This window comes from Drosophila subpulchrella, chromosome 2L, assembly GCF_014743375.2.
Source record: "Drosophila subpulchrella strain 33 F10 #4 breed RU33 chromosome 2L, RU_Dsub_v1.1 Primary Assembly, whole genome shotgun sequence".
NCBI classification, from domain to species: domain Eukaryota; kingdom Metazoa; phylum Arthropoda; class Insecta; order Diptera; family Drosophilidae; genus Drosophila; species Drosophila subpulchrella.
Window position 1 is genome coordinate 10,779,094 of NC_050610.1, and position 17,130 is coordinate 10,796,223.

The 17,130-nt window shown below is 40.8% G+C and overlaps 3 protein-coding genes across 3 annotated transcripts; 2 read left to right on the plus strand and 1 right to left on the minus strand.

The window, feature by feature from the left end:
- The first annotated feature begins 421 nt into the window (after window positions 1-421).
- On the plus strand, window positions 422-3,947 carry LOC119546238 (chitin deacetylase 1). Its single transcript, XM_037852384.1, has 4 exons — window positions 422-467; window positions 2,241-2,991; window positions 3,066-3,588; window positions 3,645-3,947. The coding sequence occupies exons 1-4, from the start codon at window positions 422-424 to the stop codon at window positions 3,921-3,923; spliced, it is 1,599 nt and encodes a 532-aa protein (XP_037708312.1). The 3' UTR covers window positions 3,924-3,947.
- Window positions 3,948-4,220: 273 nt separating this feature from the next.
- On the minus strand, window positions 4,221-5,082 carry LOC119548316 (U6 snRNA-associated Sm-like protein LSm7). The gene is made up of 2 exons (XM_037855496.1): window positions 4,934-5,082; window positions 4,221-4,877 (listed from the first exon to the last, which is right to left on the minus strand). Exons 1-2 carry the CDS (start codon window positions 4,946-4,948, stop codon window positions 4,560-4,562), a joined length of 333 nt encoding a protein of 110 aa, XP_037711424.1. The 5' UTR covers window positions 4,949-5,082; the 3' UTR covers window positions 4,221-4,559.
- A 690-nt stretch (window positions 5,083-5,772) lies between these two features.
- Window positions 5,773-16,567, plus strand: LOC119548313 (BUB3-interacting and GLEBS motif-containing protein ZNF207). Its single transcript, XM_037855490.1, has 7 exons — window positions 5,773-5,927; window positions 6,116-6,423; window positions 6,490-6,751; window positions 7,223-7,640; window positions 8,771-9,172; window positions 11,766-11,901; window positions 11,961-16,567. Exons 1-7 carry the CDS (start codon window positions 5,887-5,889, stop codon window positions 12,095-12,097), a joined length of 1,704 nt encoding a protein of 567 aa, XP_037711418.1. The 5' UTR covers window positions 5,773-5,886; the 3' UTR covers window positions 12,098-16,567.
- The last annotated feature ends 563 nt before the right edge of the window (window positions 16,568-17,130 follow it).

The window sequence follows — 17,130 nt, forward strand, 5'->3', positions numbered from 1 at the left end:
AACTAATATTTGAAAAATGCTCTCTGTAACTCTTAAACATAAATATATCACCCACTGCTAAGAGCTTTCTCTGGCTGGCTCTCCGCTACCCTCTTGTAAGAGAAATGCCCAAATATATAATGCCTTGACTGCATCTGGCTCGACTTCAGTCACAATTCGTCTTTGGCTCGGTGCGGTTCCACTCGCGATTTTCTTGGTTTTTCCAGCAGAGCAAAAATAAAAACGCTCGTCTCGAATCGAAACGGATAAATATTGGACACACGACACAAAGTGGAAGAAAGCAGGCTGGAAAATGCTCTGCCCGGGGGAAAATGTAAATTGCCAAACGGGTTTCACAGTCAAGGTCGTCGCTTCCGCCCAGCGACGCTTTAGGCCGCTATCACCGCCCCATTTCAACACCCACTCATTACTCAGCTTAATAATGGTGATTATGATTATGTCGTCTTCGCTGGATGCCCTGGTCATTGGTAATTTCTCCCCTTTTGTTCGGTTTTTGATTTTGATTGGATGCGTGTCTTGCCTTTATTTCTATGCTTTTTTTTTTGGCATGCGCATGCGCGCGCGCATTGGGTGTGAAAGTTGTCGATCGGATCGGAGAGTTATATAACCACAAACGGGGCGCCAAGTGGGTTCGAGTTGTCCCCGTACCCCACCCAAAAAAAGCAAAAAAAAAAACGGCGTGTGCATTGAACCCCATGACAGTTCAGTTGCTGAAATTTTCCTGACCCGCTGCCTTGGCCTCTCCAAACTAGCAAGATGATAAATTTACTTTCTAAATGCTGCAACTGCCCAGCTGCTCCAGCTAGAGCCACAGATTGAGATTGAGATTGAGATACATACATACACGGACAGCCCAAACAGCCAGTCAGTTGGACTATCTGTTATAGCCATACATATCTCGAGCCTCGAGATCGCATCTTGCATTTGGCCAACACGCGTCTCTTGCCCAATCTCTGCCTGAGTTACGATCTGGTGCGGCACGGCTACGGGCCATTGCTGCCAATCCATGATGCAAACGCATTTCAATCTATACGCCGCATTGTGGCCCACGGCTGGGGGCGTTTTTTCAAGTGGGTGGAGCCGGGGGAGGTTCCAGAAATTTGGTATTCCAAAAGGAAGAAAATTGAATGTATTGGATAATCTCATAAAAGACTTCAGTTAGGATTCTGTATTCTAAACACATTTCCCTAGAAAACCCTATTTCCGAAAGGCTCTCGAGATTCTCATAAAATGTAGTTAGTTCTAATAGGGTTAAGGCTAGGAAACTTGGTTTGCGGGAGCTTCCAAGTATTGGGTATTCCAAAGTTTTCAAGAGTTTCTGGAAGATCTTAAACATAAATGGTTTTTCAAAATGGCTTCAGTTAGGATTTCGAGGTCTTAACACATTTTCCTAAAGAAACCTATATCTAGAATATGCTCCAGATTTTGACAAGTTACTTTTAACAACGTCGAGCCTTAGGATTCTTGTTTTTTAAGATAATTTAATTAAATAAATTGTAAAAAATGTTCAACGAGATATTTCCAGGAGGTTTCCTTAAAAAGTTTATTTTAATATAGCCAACAGATCTTTTTTTAGCTTCACTGTCAAGTGTCGTGTCTAAATCCCATTAAAATTCAAAGAAATAACAAATTTAAATAAATAATTAAGTGATTAAAAGTAAAACAAACCAATCCAAATTATAAATTTGCAAGGTTACCCAAGAATTATATTCTTTCTGCAAGATAATGTGTATAAAATACATTCAAATGGCAAGTGATTATAAGTTGGAATGCCAGTATTTCGTGACTAGTCGGCATATAAATCATATTTCTCAGTTACCAAGAAGAAAGATCATCTGAGATAATATTATTTAAATGTTAATCGAGGTCTCTAGCATATCAGAAAGGTCATCACAAGCCAACTCATTACTTTAGGATCTCTGTAACTAGTAAGTGGTGTATGTTTCCTTGAAATTTGTCAAATTTTCCAATTCAGTTCAACTCAAGTGGCGAATGGCGAACGTGGGCTTATGCGGTGTTTCTTTTCCACAGTTGGCTATTCGTAACTACCTCCCATTTCTGTGCGTGATTGGTGGTAGCCAGCTGAAGAAAAAAACCAGAAGAAATATTGCTGCAATCGGTAGTGGATAATTTTGGCTTTGACGTGAGCAGTTTCGTTTTTGGGTCAGCCGCATTAATTAGTCTCCTTGTTAATTACACACGGCTATCTCACACCCAGTTAACGAATGTGTGCCTTGCAGACAATGATGGAAATGGTATAATCACGAGCAACCACACTCGGCATCGTCGCGCGACCTCCGGAGGAGCATCGCCAGCCAATTGCATGCAAGATGCACGCTTCTACCGCAATCCCAACCGGCCGGTCCACAAGATCTGGACGAACAGTGAGTGCGCCAAGTATTTTCTCTGCCTCGACGGCGAGGTCTTCGAGTTCAAGTGCTCCGAGGGTCTGCTCTTCGATGTGGTGCGTCAGATCTGTGACTTCAAGGCGAATGTGGATAATTGCGATGTGAGCGCGGAGACGCCGGCGCCGAAGCCCCTCCTGGAGATGGCCGACTGTGCGGATGACTACCAGTTGGGCTGCGCCGATGGCACCTGCCTGCCGCAGGAGTACTTCTGCGACGGATCGGTGGACTGTCCCGACGGTTCTGACGAAGGTTGGTGCGATGTTGAGCACGATCCGAATGCGGCGGGTGCTTGTGATCCCCGGAAGTGCCAGTTGCCTCAGTGTTTCTGCTCCAAGGATGGCACCCAGATACCCGGTGGTATTCCTGCCCAGAGTGTGCCGCAAATGATCTTGCTGACCTTTGATGATGCCATCAATCATGATAATTGGGAACTATTCTCCAAGGTTTTGTTCACACAGAACAGGCGGAATCCGAATGGCTGCCCCATTAAGGGCACATTCTATGTCTCCCATCCGTTTACCAACTATCAGTATGTCCAGAAGCTGTGGAACGATGGTCACGAGATAGCCGTGCACTCGGTCACGTAAGTTGGAAAGACTGGAAATATATTAATTATTAAAAATATATTACAATTTATTGCTTATTCCCTTATCCTAGTCACCGTGGTCCCGAAATGTGGTGGTCCAAGAACGCCACCATCGAAGATTGGTTCGACGAGATGGTTGGCCAGGCGAACATCATAAACAAGTTTGCCGCCGTTCGCATGGAGGAGATCCGGGGAATGCGGGTGCCCTTCCTGCGCGTCGGCTGGAATCGGCAGTTCCTCATGATGAAGGAGTTTGGCTTTGTGTATGACTCCTCCATGGTGGCACCGCACTCGAATCCTCCTCTCTGGCCCTACACCCTGGACTACAAGATGCCGCACACCTGTACGGGTGTGAATCAGAATTGTCCATCTAGGAGTTATCCGGGCATTTGGGAACTGGTGATGAATCAACTAGAGGCGGATGAATATATGTGCGGCATGGTGGACAGTTGTCCGCCGCATTTGAGCGGCGAGGATGTGTACAGGATGCTGACGCACAACTTCAAGAGGCACTACCTCAGCAACAGGGCGCCCTTTGGCCTGTATTTCCATTCCACTTGGTTCAAGAAAATCGACTATCTGAATGCCTTTCTGGTGAGTGTTGAATGGAGAAGATAGAAATTGATTCTCATTCTTCATTGTTCATGTAGAAATTCCTCGACGATCTGCAAAAACTGCCAGATGTGCACTTTGTAACCAATCAGCAGGCGATTCAGTGGATGCGCCATCCCACGCCCAGCAATCAGCTGCATCAGTTTGAGTCCTGGCACTGCCAGCCCAAGGATCTGGATCCCCACGAGCGGGTCTGCAACCTGCCGAATGTGTGCAAGGTGCGGAGTCGGGTGCTGCAGGAGGATCGCTTCTTCTATACGTGCATGGAGTGTCCGGCTCAGTATCCCTGGATTCGCAACGAGTTCGGTTTGGACTAAGGTGATAGCCCGCATCACACTAAACAGGGCCTCGGAAGGGGTTTTTAGTTCCGTATTATATTTGAGCTGTCCAGAAAGCAAGTCTTAGAAGGCCTCTTATTCAATAACTTTGCATTTATCAGCATTCATGGTGATACAGATAAATACCAATTGGTATTATACAGGCTTGTTTAAGAATTCGATTTGAATTTGGAGCATTATGGAAAACTGTTGAACAATATTACTATATTATTTACAAGGTTGTTTAAAGGTGCTAATTAGCAAACTCTGGAATGGTTATCAAGGATTTTAATACAATTTTAGGTGCTCAATATTTATTAATTGGAATTTTAAGAGCTAGATAGATTAACATTTAGGTGATCAAAATCAAATAGTAACAAAAATCTCAGAGAATTTCTAAACTTGCCTGGTGTAAACATAATTTCCGAGACAATCATATTATGGAGTTCAAAATCCTCTTTTTGGGGGCCGACAAAAGTTGTAATTTGTGGCCTAAATAGATTTAAGAACTAATTTATACGTATGTCTCCGCTAAATATATTTAAACCGATTTCCATAAAAGCGCTTTGTACTTAGTCTAGACCTGGAACCGAAGATCCACAGTTAGAGATACAGATCCTGATCCTGATCCATCGATTACTGCGTTATAAACGGATTGGCGATGCTTTCCACTCCGTCCTGCGGACAAATGAGGACCAGAGCTGTACCACGACACACCACCAGTCCCAGGCTCCGGTTCGTCTCGGTCAGCTTGTAGGGCTCGTCGGAGTCCCGCAGGTACTCCACCGTGTTGTCCAGCACCAGGTTAAGCAGCGCATCGTAGCCCTTGAGGATTCCGGATGCCTCGCGGCCGCCCGCGAATTTCACGCGGATCTGCTTCTCCAGGTACTTGGAGAGGTCCAGAATCGACTCCTTGCGGCGCTTCTCCTTGCCGTCATTGTTGCCGCCGCCCACCTGCAAGGTCACGCACATGATTAGCCCCTGAATGTTTATGCATTTATTTATTTTACCTTTTTATCTGCCATTATGCGGTTTTTATGGTAAAAATAAACGCCGGCTGGTTTAGAGTGACCGTTGATTGGTGTGCCAGGAAATGCCACCAAGATATAACGCTACTCGCCGGCAGGGGGCGCTAGTCGAACTGCAAAACCATCGATACAAATATCGATAGTAGTGGCAGGGCTGCGGGACTGTTGTTTCTACCAGTTCAGAAATAATATCAGAATTAAAGATACATTTTGCCAAAGAAGGAAATTTATTGAATGTTTCATACTGAGGTCATGAATAACAATACATTTTCTTGGCATTATGTAGTACTTCATTTGTGTCATACAAAGTACTGTTAGAAAGTCTCATAAATAATAATGATGAATTAAGATGATATTAAAAATAATGGTTCCAATATCATGGGCTGTTCCTTTCAAAAGATAAGAGTGTTGGACAAAACCACATGGCTTCAAAAATAAATGAATTATTTCTTAATATTTCATGTCAAATGTAAATCACTAGTGTCATACATAATGTTGTTAAAAAGTGTCATAATTAATAATGATTAATTAAGAGGATTTATTTATTGTACAATATTAAAAATAATGGTTCGAGTATCATGGGCTGTTTTTTTCAAAAGAAGAAAATCAACTATAATAAATAATAATACACACTAATACAGATAAAAGTGTTGGACAAAACCAGATGGCTTTAAAAATAAATGAATTATTTTTAAATATTTCATGAAAAATTTGAATATTTAAAAATGGTATGGAAAGTACATTTCTTGGGGCCAAACAGTGTAACTTATCGATAATTCCGCGTTCCTAGATGCTTTCACACCATCTGGTCACTCTGACTGGCTCTCCATTTTGTTTTCCACGGCGAAACCTTTTTTGCTACATCAGATTGCATTTTTACACCACTTACTCGAGCGTTTGTTTAAATTTAAGTGTTTTAAAGCAACCAACAAACAATGGGACGCAAGAAGAAGAAGGCCTCCAAACCCTGGTGCTGGTATCCTTTTCGCAAAACAAACAACAAAGTTTTTTTTTCACGGCATGTGCCGCTGGCTGTATCTCCACATACATACACACAAATTTATATAATGGTGTTAGGGAGCTGCAGAAAGTGGGCGGGGGAGGGGTTGGGGTAAAGGGCCACATCTCGAGAAATTTTCCTTAACTCTTAACTAAAAAAACTAGGTACTGCAACCGAGAGTTTGACGACGAGAAGATCCTGGTGCAGCACCAGAAGGCCAAGCACTTCAAGTGCCACATCTGCCACAAAAAGTTGTACACCGGACCGGGGCTCTCCATCCATTGCATGCAGGTGCACAAGGAGACGGTCGACAAGGTGCCCAACTCGCTGCCCAATCGCTCAAACATTGAAATCGAAATCTTCGGCATGGACGGCATTCCCGCCGAGGATCTCAGGGATCACGAGCGTCAGAAGAATGGCGGCAAGTCGGATTCGGACGACGATGAGCCGGTGGCCAAGAAGAAAGTGGAATGTGAGTCTTCCACCCAGCCATCCATAATAATCTCCATAAATCTCTAAGCCCCACGTTCGTTTGCAGATGCCATGAGCGTACCGCCGCCCATGATGATGCCCCCGAACATGATGCCGCCACATATGCTGGGCCAATATGGCATGGGCATGATGCAGCACATGCCGCCGTTGCCTCCGTACCCAGTGCCCATGATGCCGCACATGATGCCGCCGCGTCCCCTCTTCCCAGCCGCCATGGCCACCACCTCGGCGGCAGCTGCTGCGGCTGCGGCCCATCATCACCACGCCGCCGCCATGGCCCAGCAAAAGCCAACATTTCCAGCGTACAGGTGGGCATCGATAGCGGGGAAAACCATATTAGAATTATGCCCATTTCGTTTGACAAAATGCAATGTGTTGTAGTGCTGTTCTAGGATGCTGTATTTTGAACCTCGCTGAGAAATATTTCTTTGACATTTTTTGAAAGCGGAATGTTCTACATTGAATCAAAAAGGCTAAGAAACTAATAACTCCCTACAAAACTTGTTTATTGACATTTTTGTCAGTCAATTTTGTATGCAAATTTTCGATTCTATACCTTTTTGATTGAGGTGAGGTCGTTACCTTGAAACAGAAGTTTCATGTACGGTTGATCCTTACACATGCTTAAGGCTAACAATCATTTGAGACTTTTTTAATGGCATTTTCTAAGTGGTTTTCCCCTCATTAAGTTCAGCCTTTGAAAAAAGTCGACGACTTCTAGGCCTAATCCAAGATCTTTTTCACTAACGTTAACCTTTGTTTTTGCCTTCTCGGTAAAGTAATGCTACCATAAGTGCTCCGCCCACCACCAATCATGCTGGTGGCGCAACCAGCGCACCACCAAGTGGTCCGCCCGATGGCCAGCAACATCAGCAGCGACCACCGGTTCCGCCAGCGGCAGGCGGCGCTGCCACCGCTGCTGTTACCACCAAGATCATGCATCCGCAGGAGGACATAAGCCTAGAGGAGTTGCGCGCCCGACAACCGAAGATACAGGCGCGTCTGGCGGCCGCTATGGCTGCCCTGGCGAACCCACAAAACCGCAAGAGTCCCAGTAACAATGGCGGTGCCCTTGCGTCGATGCCCGCTACTCCGCCGCCCCCGTCGCTGGCCGGGATCTCGCCCACCGGCAGCAACAGCAGCAGTGGCATGGCTAACGCGATTGCCGTCTCCACAGCCATGTCGAAGGCCCAGGAAGTGAGTTCTTATCATAGTTATAGAAACCATAGTCAATATAAATAAACAGACCGCGACGGAAACGACTTCCAACTGATAAACAGAATTAACATAACGCAACGGACTGAAAAGCGGACGTGTAAAAAAGACAAATTCCTCAGAAAATAAATTAAAATAAAATATACAATTGCACATACAAAACTTGACTCACATTTGAATTTCGACTGCATTTTGCGTTCTAAGAGAATTCCATTTTTCCAAACTGGACACGTTTTTTTTACACATTACTGATACCAATTTTGGTTACCATTACGTTGACGTTCTAATTTTCGTAAAATGCAATGGCGAAAATTACGTTTACACGACCACAGCATACGAAAGCAAACAGAACTACACAAAACGAAACAGAATTAAAAGAAAAGAATAACTTTTTTAGCATATAGTATGATATATGTCTGTACAATTTTTTAATTAAACAAAGAAATTAATGGCAACAAAACAAACGAAACGGCGGTTTTCAATTTAACCAATTAAGATTCTTTGATATAAAGCATCTATCCACGAAACCTAGGGAATTCGAAAGAAGGGAAATATAAGGTTTTTTTTGTCTTGGTCCCCCAACCTTAATCCCCAAACCAAAATCTCATAAACCAAAGATGCTGCCAGCTTATCTTCCCTTACATTTCGAATAAAATAAGGAAGAGGCTGTATTCAAATTAATTAAAGGGATGTATATCAAGAATAGCTTGATAATTACCATTGGAGAGGGTCTATTTGATTGGATCTTAGGTGCGGACCTTAAGCTCGAAATAAGTTGCTGAAGAAAGAATTAGGAGACTTGGACTTTTATTAGAGTTGTTGGTTGTTAAAAAAAAGATTTACAGAATGCTTAGAACTGTTAACAAATCCTTAGTAACAGGTAGGACAAATTTAACAAATAATTAATTTTAAAATAGTTTTTATTCAAATAAAGGCTTAAAGAAGGGTTGCAATACCCAGATATTTCTCAGTGGAATAGAAAAATAAATTATAATTTATCACCACGATATAGAATTTCCCACTCAGTCAAGAATAATGGGCTGTCCCAAAAGAAAAACTCCTCCCAGTGGCATGTGAGATGAATTCAATCGATTCCCAAAATTTTCTTACAGACCGCCGCTCTAGTAGCCGTGGCACAGGCTCAGGCTCAGGCGCACGTCCATGCTGCCCAAGCCCAGGCTCAGGCCCAGGCGCAGGCTCAGGCCCAAGCTCAGGCTCAGGCCGTGGTCCAGGCCCAGGTGCAGGCCGCCCATGTGGCCCACGCTGTGGCAGCCCAGCAGCAGGCGGTGCACCAGCAGCAGCAGCAAGCGGCGCAGCAGCAACAGCAGTCAGTGGCGCAGCAGCAGCAACAGCAACAGGCCGTGGCACAGCAGCATCATGCGGCTCAGCAGCAGCAGGTCAAGCAACTGGAGGAACTGAATCGGGCTGTGATGCTCCAGCGCTTTCAGGCTGCCCGGCAGCCGGCAAATCCTGGCGCTGCGGCAGCGGCTGCGGCGGCCGCAGCCGTCGGCATGGTAAGTCTCTAATCCAGCGGTGCTGCGTATGCAACGCGAACAACCAATCAAAAGAATGAACTTGACTTAACAAAATCGAATTCCAAGTGCTGAGAATCTCAATCTGTAAAAGATCACAAAACAAAAAAAAGAAACAAATACCGATCTTGTGTCCCAGGGTGGTACCAAAAAGCCAACGACAGCATTTTCCAGTGGGTTAACCCGATTTAGTATAGAGCTTCGCCCTCATCATCATGCTAATCACCTACTAGCAAATGTTTTTCCAAATAACTTGGGGGGTCCTAAAATTTAAATGATTTTCAAGCTATATTATAAAGAGTTAACCAAGCCCCACTCTCACAGAACTAATATTAAATTTCTGCCGTTGAAATCATTTGTTGAAGTCATTATTGATCTTGGTCAAGGGGATAACCGATGTGTTTAAAAGTATCTGAAACAGTTTTTGTAATTCCAGACCTTTAACATTCAAGGAAAAAATTGCCTATTTCGAAGCTCGGTGCATTCGGTACATTTTTAAGAACGTTTGTTCTCAAATTTTTCGTTCTTCATTTTTCTGGGTGTGCAAGTACCTTAAAACCACTTGAGAGGTTATCAGCAAATTATCGTTCTCCCCCTAAAATTCAAATAACTTTTCTTTCATTTGTAAAATAATCCATCCAGTAGTGAGCCACACTACGAACGCTTGCCAACACTGCCGCTTGAGATTTCCTTTACTTTTTGAACACATCACTTTTATCCAGCTTATCCAACAAGGGATTTCAACTGTCTCAACTAATATGTCTCACACCATATCAAATTCTAAACAGTATTTAGCTTGTAAACTCGAAAAATGTGTTAAAGTTACCGTTACAATTGCAGTACAGAGCAGAAGTTCAGTGTTGATAAACGATAAAAAGTTGCAAAAGTGTTGCGCAGGGCCCGAACAGTTTACAGTATGTATGGTTTTTGTACAACAACAAGTTTATCTTTCCCCCACCAAACCCAACCTAATCACTCCCTCCCGATTAAAACTCACACCCCGCAATATGATATGTGAAATGCAAAGTGCGCAATGCAACAAGATAAGTAAAAGCCAACAACTCAATTATAATCTACTTAGTCGTACTTATGCAAGTAATTATGTAGTCTAAGCAAGTACCTACTCTCCTCTATCTCTCAATCACTCACCCCCCATGCGTATATAATCCACAAGATCAATCCCGTCCCCAAGAAAGTTTCTAGTACGTACTGCCTTGCAAGTAAAACAGAACAGAATGAACTTACAATTATGATAATGAATGAGAGAAAAGTCGTGAGTCATATTTATAAACTATTTTGCAAGCCATGTAAGTACATTTCAATAATTTCTATTACCAAAAAACAAAAAAAAAAAAAACAAAATACTTTGAATTTGTCGTAATGGTTGCTGCGTTGGTTGGTTTAATTGATTGATGATTGATTGACTGGTTGATTGATTAATTCATTTCCACAAAATATACACATGAATTAAGTAAGACTACACGCCGCATTGATATGTCTCTATATCTCTATCTCTATTACCTCGATAACTTCATCCACCCAAAATATACAAACAATCTGATATATATCTCATAAGCATAATATCTAAATGTTCTTTGATCTGTAAATTGTACTACCAAATCAATGTTTTATGTTCTAAAGATCGTGCATCTCTGTCCCCCCACTTCCCCGTACATACAATCCGTTTCCTTTCGATTACTGCCCGACTAACACACTCTATCACTCATCTGGTTTTATGCGCAGTACAAATGCTTATCAAAGGTAGAGGACTATCGGTTGCAGATCCTTTCCGTTTCATTTTTCACCGATGAGCTTGCCATAGAACCCCTCCTCCTAACCCCCATCTCACCCTCATCCAACTCCCATCTTAGCCCAGTTTGAAAACTAACTTCTAACTGAAAGATATTGGAACTTGAACTCGACCCCATGCCTCCGGTTAGTAAATCAAATTACTATTTCTTTCTCTTAAGTGCGAATACGATTAATTTATACATGTTGCTCCAATTGAAGTGCAATATTAAGATACAAAAACCAATATTAAGATACAAAACCTTAAATGGTTTGCAATGCAATCCCCTCACACCTTCTTCCACACCATCGTCGTCGTCAGTTCAGTTTCCGAATTGTAAGTACTTTTCTTTTTAAATCAACAAACTATTTAATTACAAACGAACAAAAAAATTATATTGTTTTTGCCATGGTGAGAAGAGAAGAAGTCGTCTCGCCTCTTCTCGCTGCTCTACTCAATATTCTACTCTATATATCTTGTCTCTGCTCTATCATACATTTGTAATGCGATGCAAAAATGTTTTCCACCCACAAAAAAAAAACCAAACACACATACACACACACACACCTCTTATCCATTTATTGAATAAGTACGCAAAAACCAACTTATTAATATTTTAAATGAAAAAAAAAAACAATACAAACATAATTAATAACAACTTAGCTAATTTTGTGTACAATGGCTTCAATATAGACCCGGCTAAAGTGCCCTCAAGACTATTAATCCGAGCTCTTGTTTCCATGCTCTTCTATATCTTTCTCTCCTCATCCGATCCGTCACCTCCAGATGCCGATACCTGGCCACATGCAGCTGATGCAGCCGATGTTGAGACCGGCCATGGCCTTTGGTCCGAATGGAGCTCTGATCGGCGGGAATATGCTAAGAGCAGCCGGTGGACCCGGATTCAATGGAATGCCTGCAGGTGAGTGGATCAAAGATGTGGAAGTGAATGGGTTTTAATATATTACTTTCTTTGTTTAGGCCTGCTGCCGATGCAGATAGGACTGCCGGGAATGCCGGGTGCCTTGCCCGCTGGAGCGATGGCGATGCCTGGAATGGGCGTGATGCTGCAGGGACATCCAAACATGCTGCAGATGATGCAGCCGCGCTTCAGATGATGTCTGCCCGCTGCGCCGGGTCTGTTGCAGGCGCCAGCAGGCCAGCCGCCAGCGCACCTGCAACCGCAGCCGCATCCTGCGCGTCCCTTCTCCAGGACGACGCCCGCTCTGCAGGCTCACGCTCAGCCGCCGCTGTTGAGCCTGCCGCTGCCACTGCTTTTCCACGAGTGAGGCAAGAGGATGATCATGCTTATAGTTGCAAACGGCAAACAGCGCGCGCACTCAGCAAGCAAGTTGTTTTGAAAACTCCAACCAAAGTCAGTTCTTTTTCAATGTATAACAGTTTTTGAGACACAACACACACCCCACACATACACCCACTTCTTGGCCCCACGCTACCCACTAATCAGCGGTTATGCCTAGTAAACCAGTCGATGTCATCTATATATATATATATATCTTTCGTTCATCTAAAGCACTCCATTCTAGCTTTTGTTCCAATCCAAATTGTTTAATTTCCCCAATCCGAACTTCTCGATGTGCGTGCATAATTACATCTTTTAGATATATATTATTCGTGCTCTCTCTGTATAACACAATGTACCACACACATACACACACTAACACTAAACATCTGAAGCTACTTTGCTGTGCTGTAGATCTCTATCTTTTATCTGTATCTATATCTGTATAATCAACAAATTAATCGTTGACATTATCTATACAAAATGTTGTTTTTTTAACATTCTCTTTCTTTTTTTTAGTTTCATTTAGTGAGCATATATTTTAAACACATCCACCTACACTCACACACTCAAGTTGTTTAATTATATCTCCTCCAAAACAAATGAAAACCGAAAAGAAAAATCCGAAAATCTTCGAAATCACACAAAAGCCAAAAAACCAAAAAAACCTGAACGCTCAAAGCTCTGGGTATGTTGACAATTGCCATAAGCAGCATTTTTGTGTTGTTTTTGTGTTATTCGTGCGTAATTTATACTTTCGATTCTTTCTGTCCATGTGAAATGCTCTGCAAACTGTTACAATGTTATACAATTCATACAACTACTTCCGTTCAGGCCCCATGTTGTCTATACCTTCGTTCATTCGTTCAGTTGCGGCTGACAAAAAGTAAGTCCTATCTTTCTTTACATAGTATATTTAACTATATACATACAAAACATATTTATAAAAAATATTCAACATTTCTTTGTATCGTTTCTGTTCTTTTGGTATGTAATATATATATATTTGGTGTGTGTCATCGCGAGACAACAGATCAGAGCAGGTATCTACCTTCAATTTGTTTTTCTTTTTTAATAATTATATATGCATATTAAATACTATCTATCCTAAGTCATTTGGTTATGGTATGGTTGGTACTAAACAACAAAAACACCAGAGACAACTACAATAAATCAACTAGATCCCCAGTTAAATCACTATATAGCTTATAGAGTTGCCTGTAGAGGGCATCTAGATAGGAATTTCTCACGTGTTAGTAAGTACACTCGATACGTTGTTTTGGGATCGATCTTAATGCTTTTGTTTTGTTATTACCGTAGTGTTCTTCCAAAACTCCCAGTTATCATCTAGCTTCCTTTCCACAACTTCAAATAGTTATTGAACTAATTAAAGATAATACTCGATAACTTGATCCTTCATTGAGGCACTCAGCTCAGTCTTTTGTTAATCCGATGGTAAACCTATGAAATTGTAGCTAGCATAAGTAGTCGATTGACAGTTAAAGAGTACTAGTCGTAACCATTTTGTTTTGTTATGTTTTTATGGAAATCAGCATGAGTCAGATTGTTCTTCGTGCCCCGGCGAGATCTTCGAATACTCCTAACCCAGTGTAGCCTAGGGTAGTTAGACTTAGCACTCAGAATCCTGGAGAGCACCACACGTCGTCACACTAACTAACCTCACCATTGTTTGAGTATACCTCTAGTAAACACTTGTAACCCAACCATATACTACTATATATCTATGTATAAATACATGTATTAATGTAATAATACCGTGTAACTTAATCATAAGCAATGACAAGTGAAGTGAACTGCCCAAGAAGAAGCGAGTGAATCCGAACATATTCCCCTCACTCGGGCCAGTTTAGCGCAAAATTGATGTTGGACTCTCTGGTCTGGCAAATTAGCCGCACCGCCATCGGGATATCGCCGGCCGGCCATATCAATTTCGTTGGCCCGGTTCGATAGTCCTGCGGTGTTAGAACGGCGTGCTTCAGACGAGAGTACCTCAATGCAAGACAGACAGTATCCCAGATTCGGTGGCACTACTCGTATACGATTCACACACTATCCCCCGACTAAAATCGCATCTGTACACAGTACTCGTACTCGTAGCATATATTCTCTCTCTCTGGTAACTGTATTGCGAAGATTGTAAATATTTTTGATGGACGCATTTCATTTTGTAGAGTTGCTTTTACTTATCACTTATGCTTTATTTTTGTCGGGAATGCAAATAAACTTAAATTTTTTGTTCGAATCGAAAGTCTTGAGGTATTTAAAAATGTTGTAACTAAAATCGGTTATAAAGTTTCAAGTTCTGGAAGCCTAAGAAGTGTTTTTTAACCGATCGGTCATAACGTTTTATAACCGATCGGTCATAACGTTTTTTAACCTTTTTGATATTTTCATTATATATTTTTAAATTAATAACATTTTTTGTTTGAATAAAAAGTCTTGTTAAGGTATCTCAAAATATTATAAGTAAAATCTGTTATCAAGTTTCAAGTTTTGGAAACCTTAAAAAGTATTTTTTGATCTAAAGCTGATAACTTTTTAAACCTTTTTGATATTTTAATTATTTATTTCTAAATTAATTATACACTTTATGCGGCAATAAATAAAATAGGTATATAAAAATATTTAGTTAACAAAGTTTTTAATTCGTTGGTTTAATACACGCTTTCTAATTGCCATTTAAGGGCTGTGTTATGTTAGTTAATCATGATTGTTAAATAGAGTCAAATCAAATTGAATTTACTTTCGTTTATGTTTAAGTTTCGCTTGCACTTCCCGTCCGTAGTCAAGTTTTAGTATTCTTTTTTGGTGGTGGTCCTTACAAATCGCAATAATTTCATATTACAAATTAATCTTTTAACCATTCAATTCTATCCATGCAATGCACGCGTTCATTTGAAACGAGTACAGCTAAAAGGCTACAAGTTTTGTTAACATTTAATGGGCTTTAGGTGTTTTGCGAAAGGAAAAGAAAACTAAGATCTAAGAATTAAAGTTGAAAATTACAAATTAGACCACCGATCTTCGTCTGTCTTTGCGCTGGGCGACACGCGAGTAGCTGAACAAATGGCAGTCACTGTAATACTAAACCCCACACAACCGATCCCAGGCGTAAATGTCTGCTGCGTTCAGTCGAAAGCGTGTCACATTAATTTTGCTGAGCGAAAAGTCCCCTGCGTCCGTCCTCCCCCCTTCTATCTATATATATATATATCTATAAAGTAAGTGGTATATGTCTATCTTTGGATTATGTTTTGCATGCCCTGAAGAGTATGCCTTCCGACCACAAAAAGTACAAGTTCGAATCGGACGCAGGCGATGTGCCGGAGTTTAGTCAGGAGATATACTATATCTGTGTGTATCGTAACTCTGAGGCGAGGGCACATCACAGTTATTGAGCTAACTGTTGGACTTTTCGGTCCTTGTCTTGCGACCACCCAATCGTTATATCCACACCGCATAACACCACAACTATAACCATATATATGGGTATCAGACGAACCGAATTTGCATACTACGCGTCTTGTACAATCTACACCACCCGTCGGCCGAATCACCAACCACCACATCGACCACACCATTTCTCAGAGCATCCGTATAAAGATGGATCCAAAAGAGAGATATGCTATACGATAATGTTTGTTTACACATTTTGTTTAGTGTTGATTTACTCATTTTATCAATATAAAATTAATCAATAATGCTTTGATAGTTGCAACTACTTTTTTTGGGAAAGTATTTCAAGATCGAACAATTTTCAAACTAATCAACAATAAGAATTTGTTTTGCCAAAGATCTTTGAAGCTTTCGACCAAAGTTTTTTTTTATTAATTAATCTTTGAGTAAATATAAATGTTAACCATGTTTATACTTTTTTTCATAAGCTTTAAGCCATTTTTGTTGCATTTACTTTTAACTAAAGCTTACGGAATTAACAAATCAATTTTTCCTTATCCATTTCTGTTCGTTCAACAAATATAATCACACAAAAACTTAGCTAATGCCTATATTATATTTAAAGCAAATGCATAAAATCAAAAACCAACAAATTTGCCTATGTTAAATCATTTTTAATGTTGTAATGTAAATGAAAAGATGCAAAAAAAAAACAGAAGGAAAACAAAAAAATATAGATTTAGCATTCTTGTACGTAAAATGTTTTTACCAAAACGAAAAAAAAGAAAGTATACAAACAGCAAGTTATATAAGCAATTGTTTAAATTCTTTTAAACTAAATATAAATCTATAATTAGGAAAACAAAAATGCATAATAAGAATATTTCTAGTTTAAAGTTTCGATTGTTCTCTATTCTTTTGAAATTAATTTATTGAAATTTTAATAAATCGAATAAAAATGAACATATCATGAGTTTTCTTGGGGAATTGGGTTTCTGATTGGGAGAAAAAGGACCACATTGTAAAGTTTATGAAAAATAAATAAACTCTTTAAATTTGTATTAGAGGCGGAATATTCCTTCCAGCTTCTCATGTTTTAGTATTACATATCTTTTTATATTTTATCCCAACTTGATGGGAAATCACACCCAACCATGATGACTCATTGGGTTATCCCCAATCACTCACTCTGCCAATGAGACAACCAGAAGTCAGGAAGTTTCCACGATGAATACCATACAAATTAATTAAATTTTAATTTCAAATATTGATTAAAATACAGAAATTACTCGGACACTGGGCTTGTATAATATCTTTTCATATTTATGGGTCAATCGTGAATAGACAGTAGGCCCGTAATGGCTATAGGCAGTGTGGGACTTTTTTCAGGGGCTTGTCAATCACAGGGACCCCAGCTGGATATTTTAATGA

Excerpts from the sequence above, each read along its gene's own strand:
- LOC119548313 (XM_037855490.1), top strand. The coding sequence starts at position 5,887 with ATGGGACGCAAGAAGAAGAAGGCCTCCAAACCCTGGTGCTG. Across the intron at positions 6,424-6,489 it reads GGCCAAGAAGAAAGTGGAAT|ATGCCATGAGCGTACCGCCG; the intron begins GTGAGTCTTCCA and ends GTTCGTTTGCAG. Across the intron at positions 7,641-8,770 it reads CCATGTCGAAGGCCCAGGAA|ACCGCCGCTCTAGTAGCCGT; the intron begins GTGAGTTCTTAT and ends ATTTTCTTACAG.
- LOC119546238 (XM_037852384.1), top strand. The coding sequence starts at position 422 with ATGGTGATTATGATTATGTCGTCTTCGCTGGATGCCCTGGTCATTG. Across the intron at positions 468-2,240 it reads GCTGGATGCCCTGGTCATTG|ACAATGATGGAAATGGTATA; the intron begins GTAATTTCTCCC and ends TGTGCCTTGCAG. Across the intron at positions 2,992-3,065 it reads ATAGCCGTGCACTCGGTCAC|TCACCGTGGTCCCGAAATGT; the intron begins GTAAGTTGGAAA and ends CCCTTATCCTAG.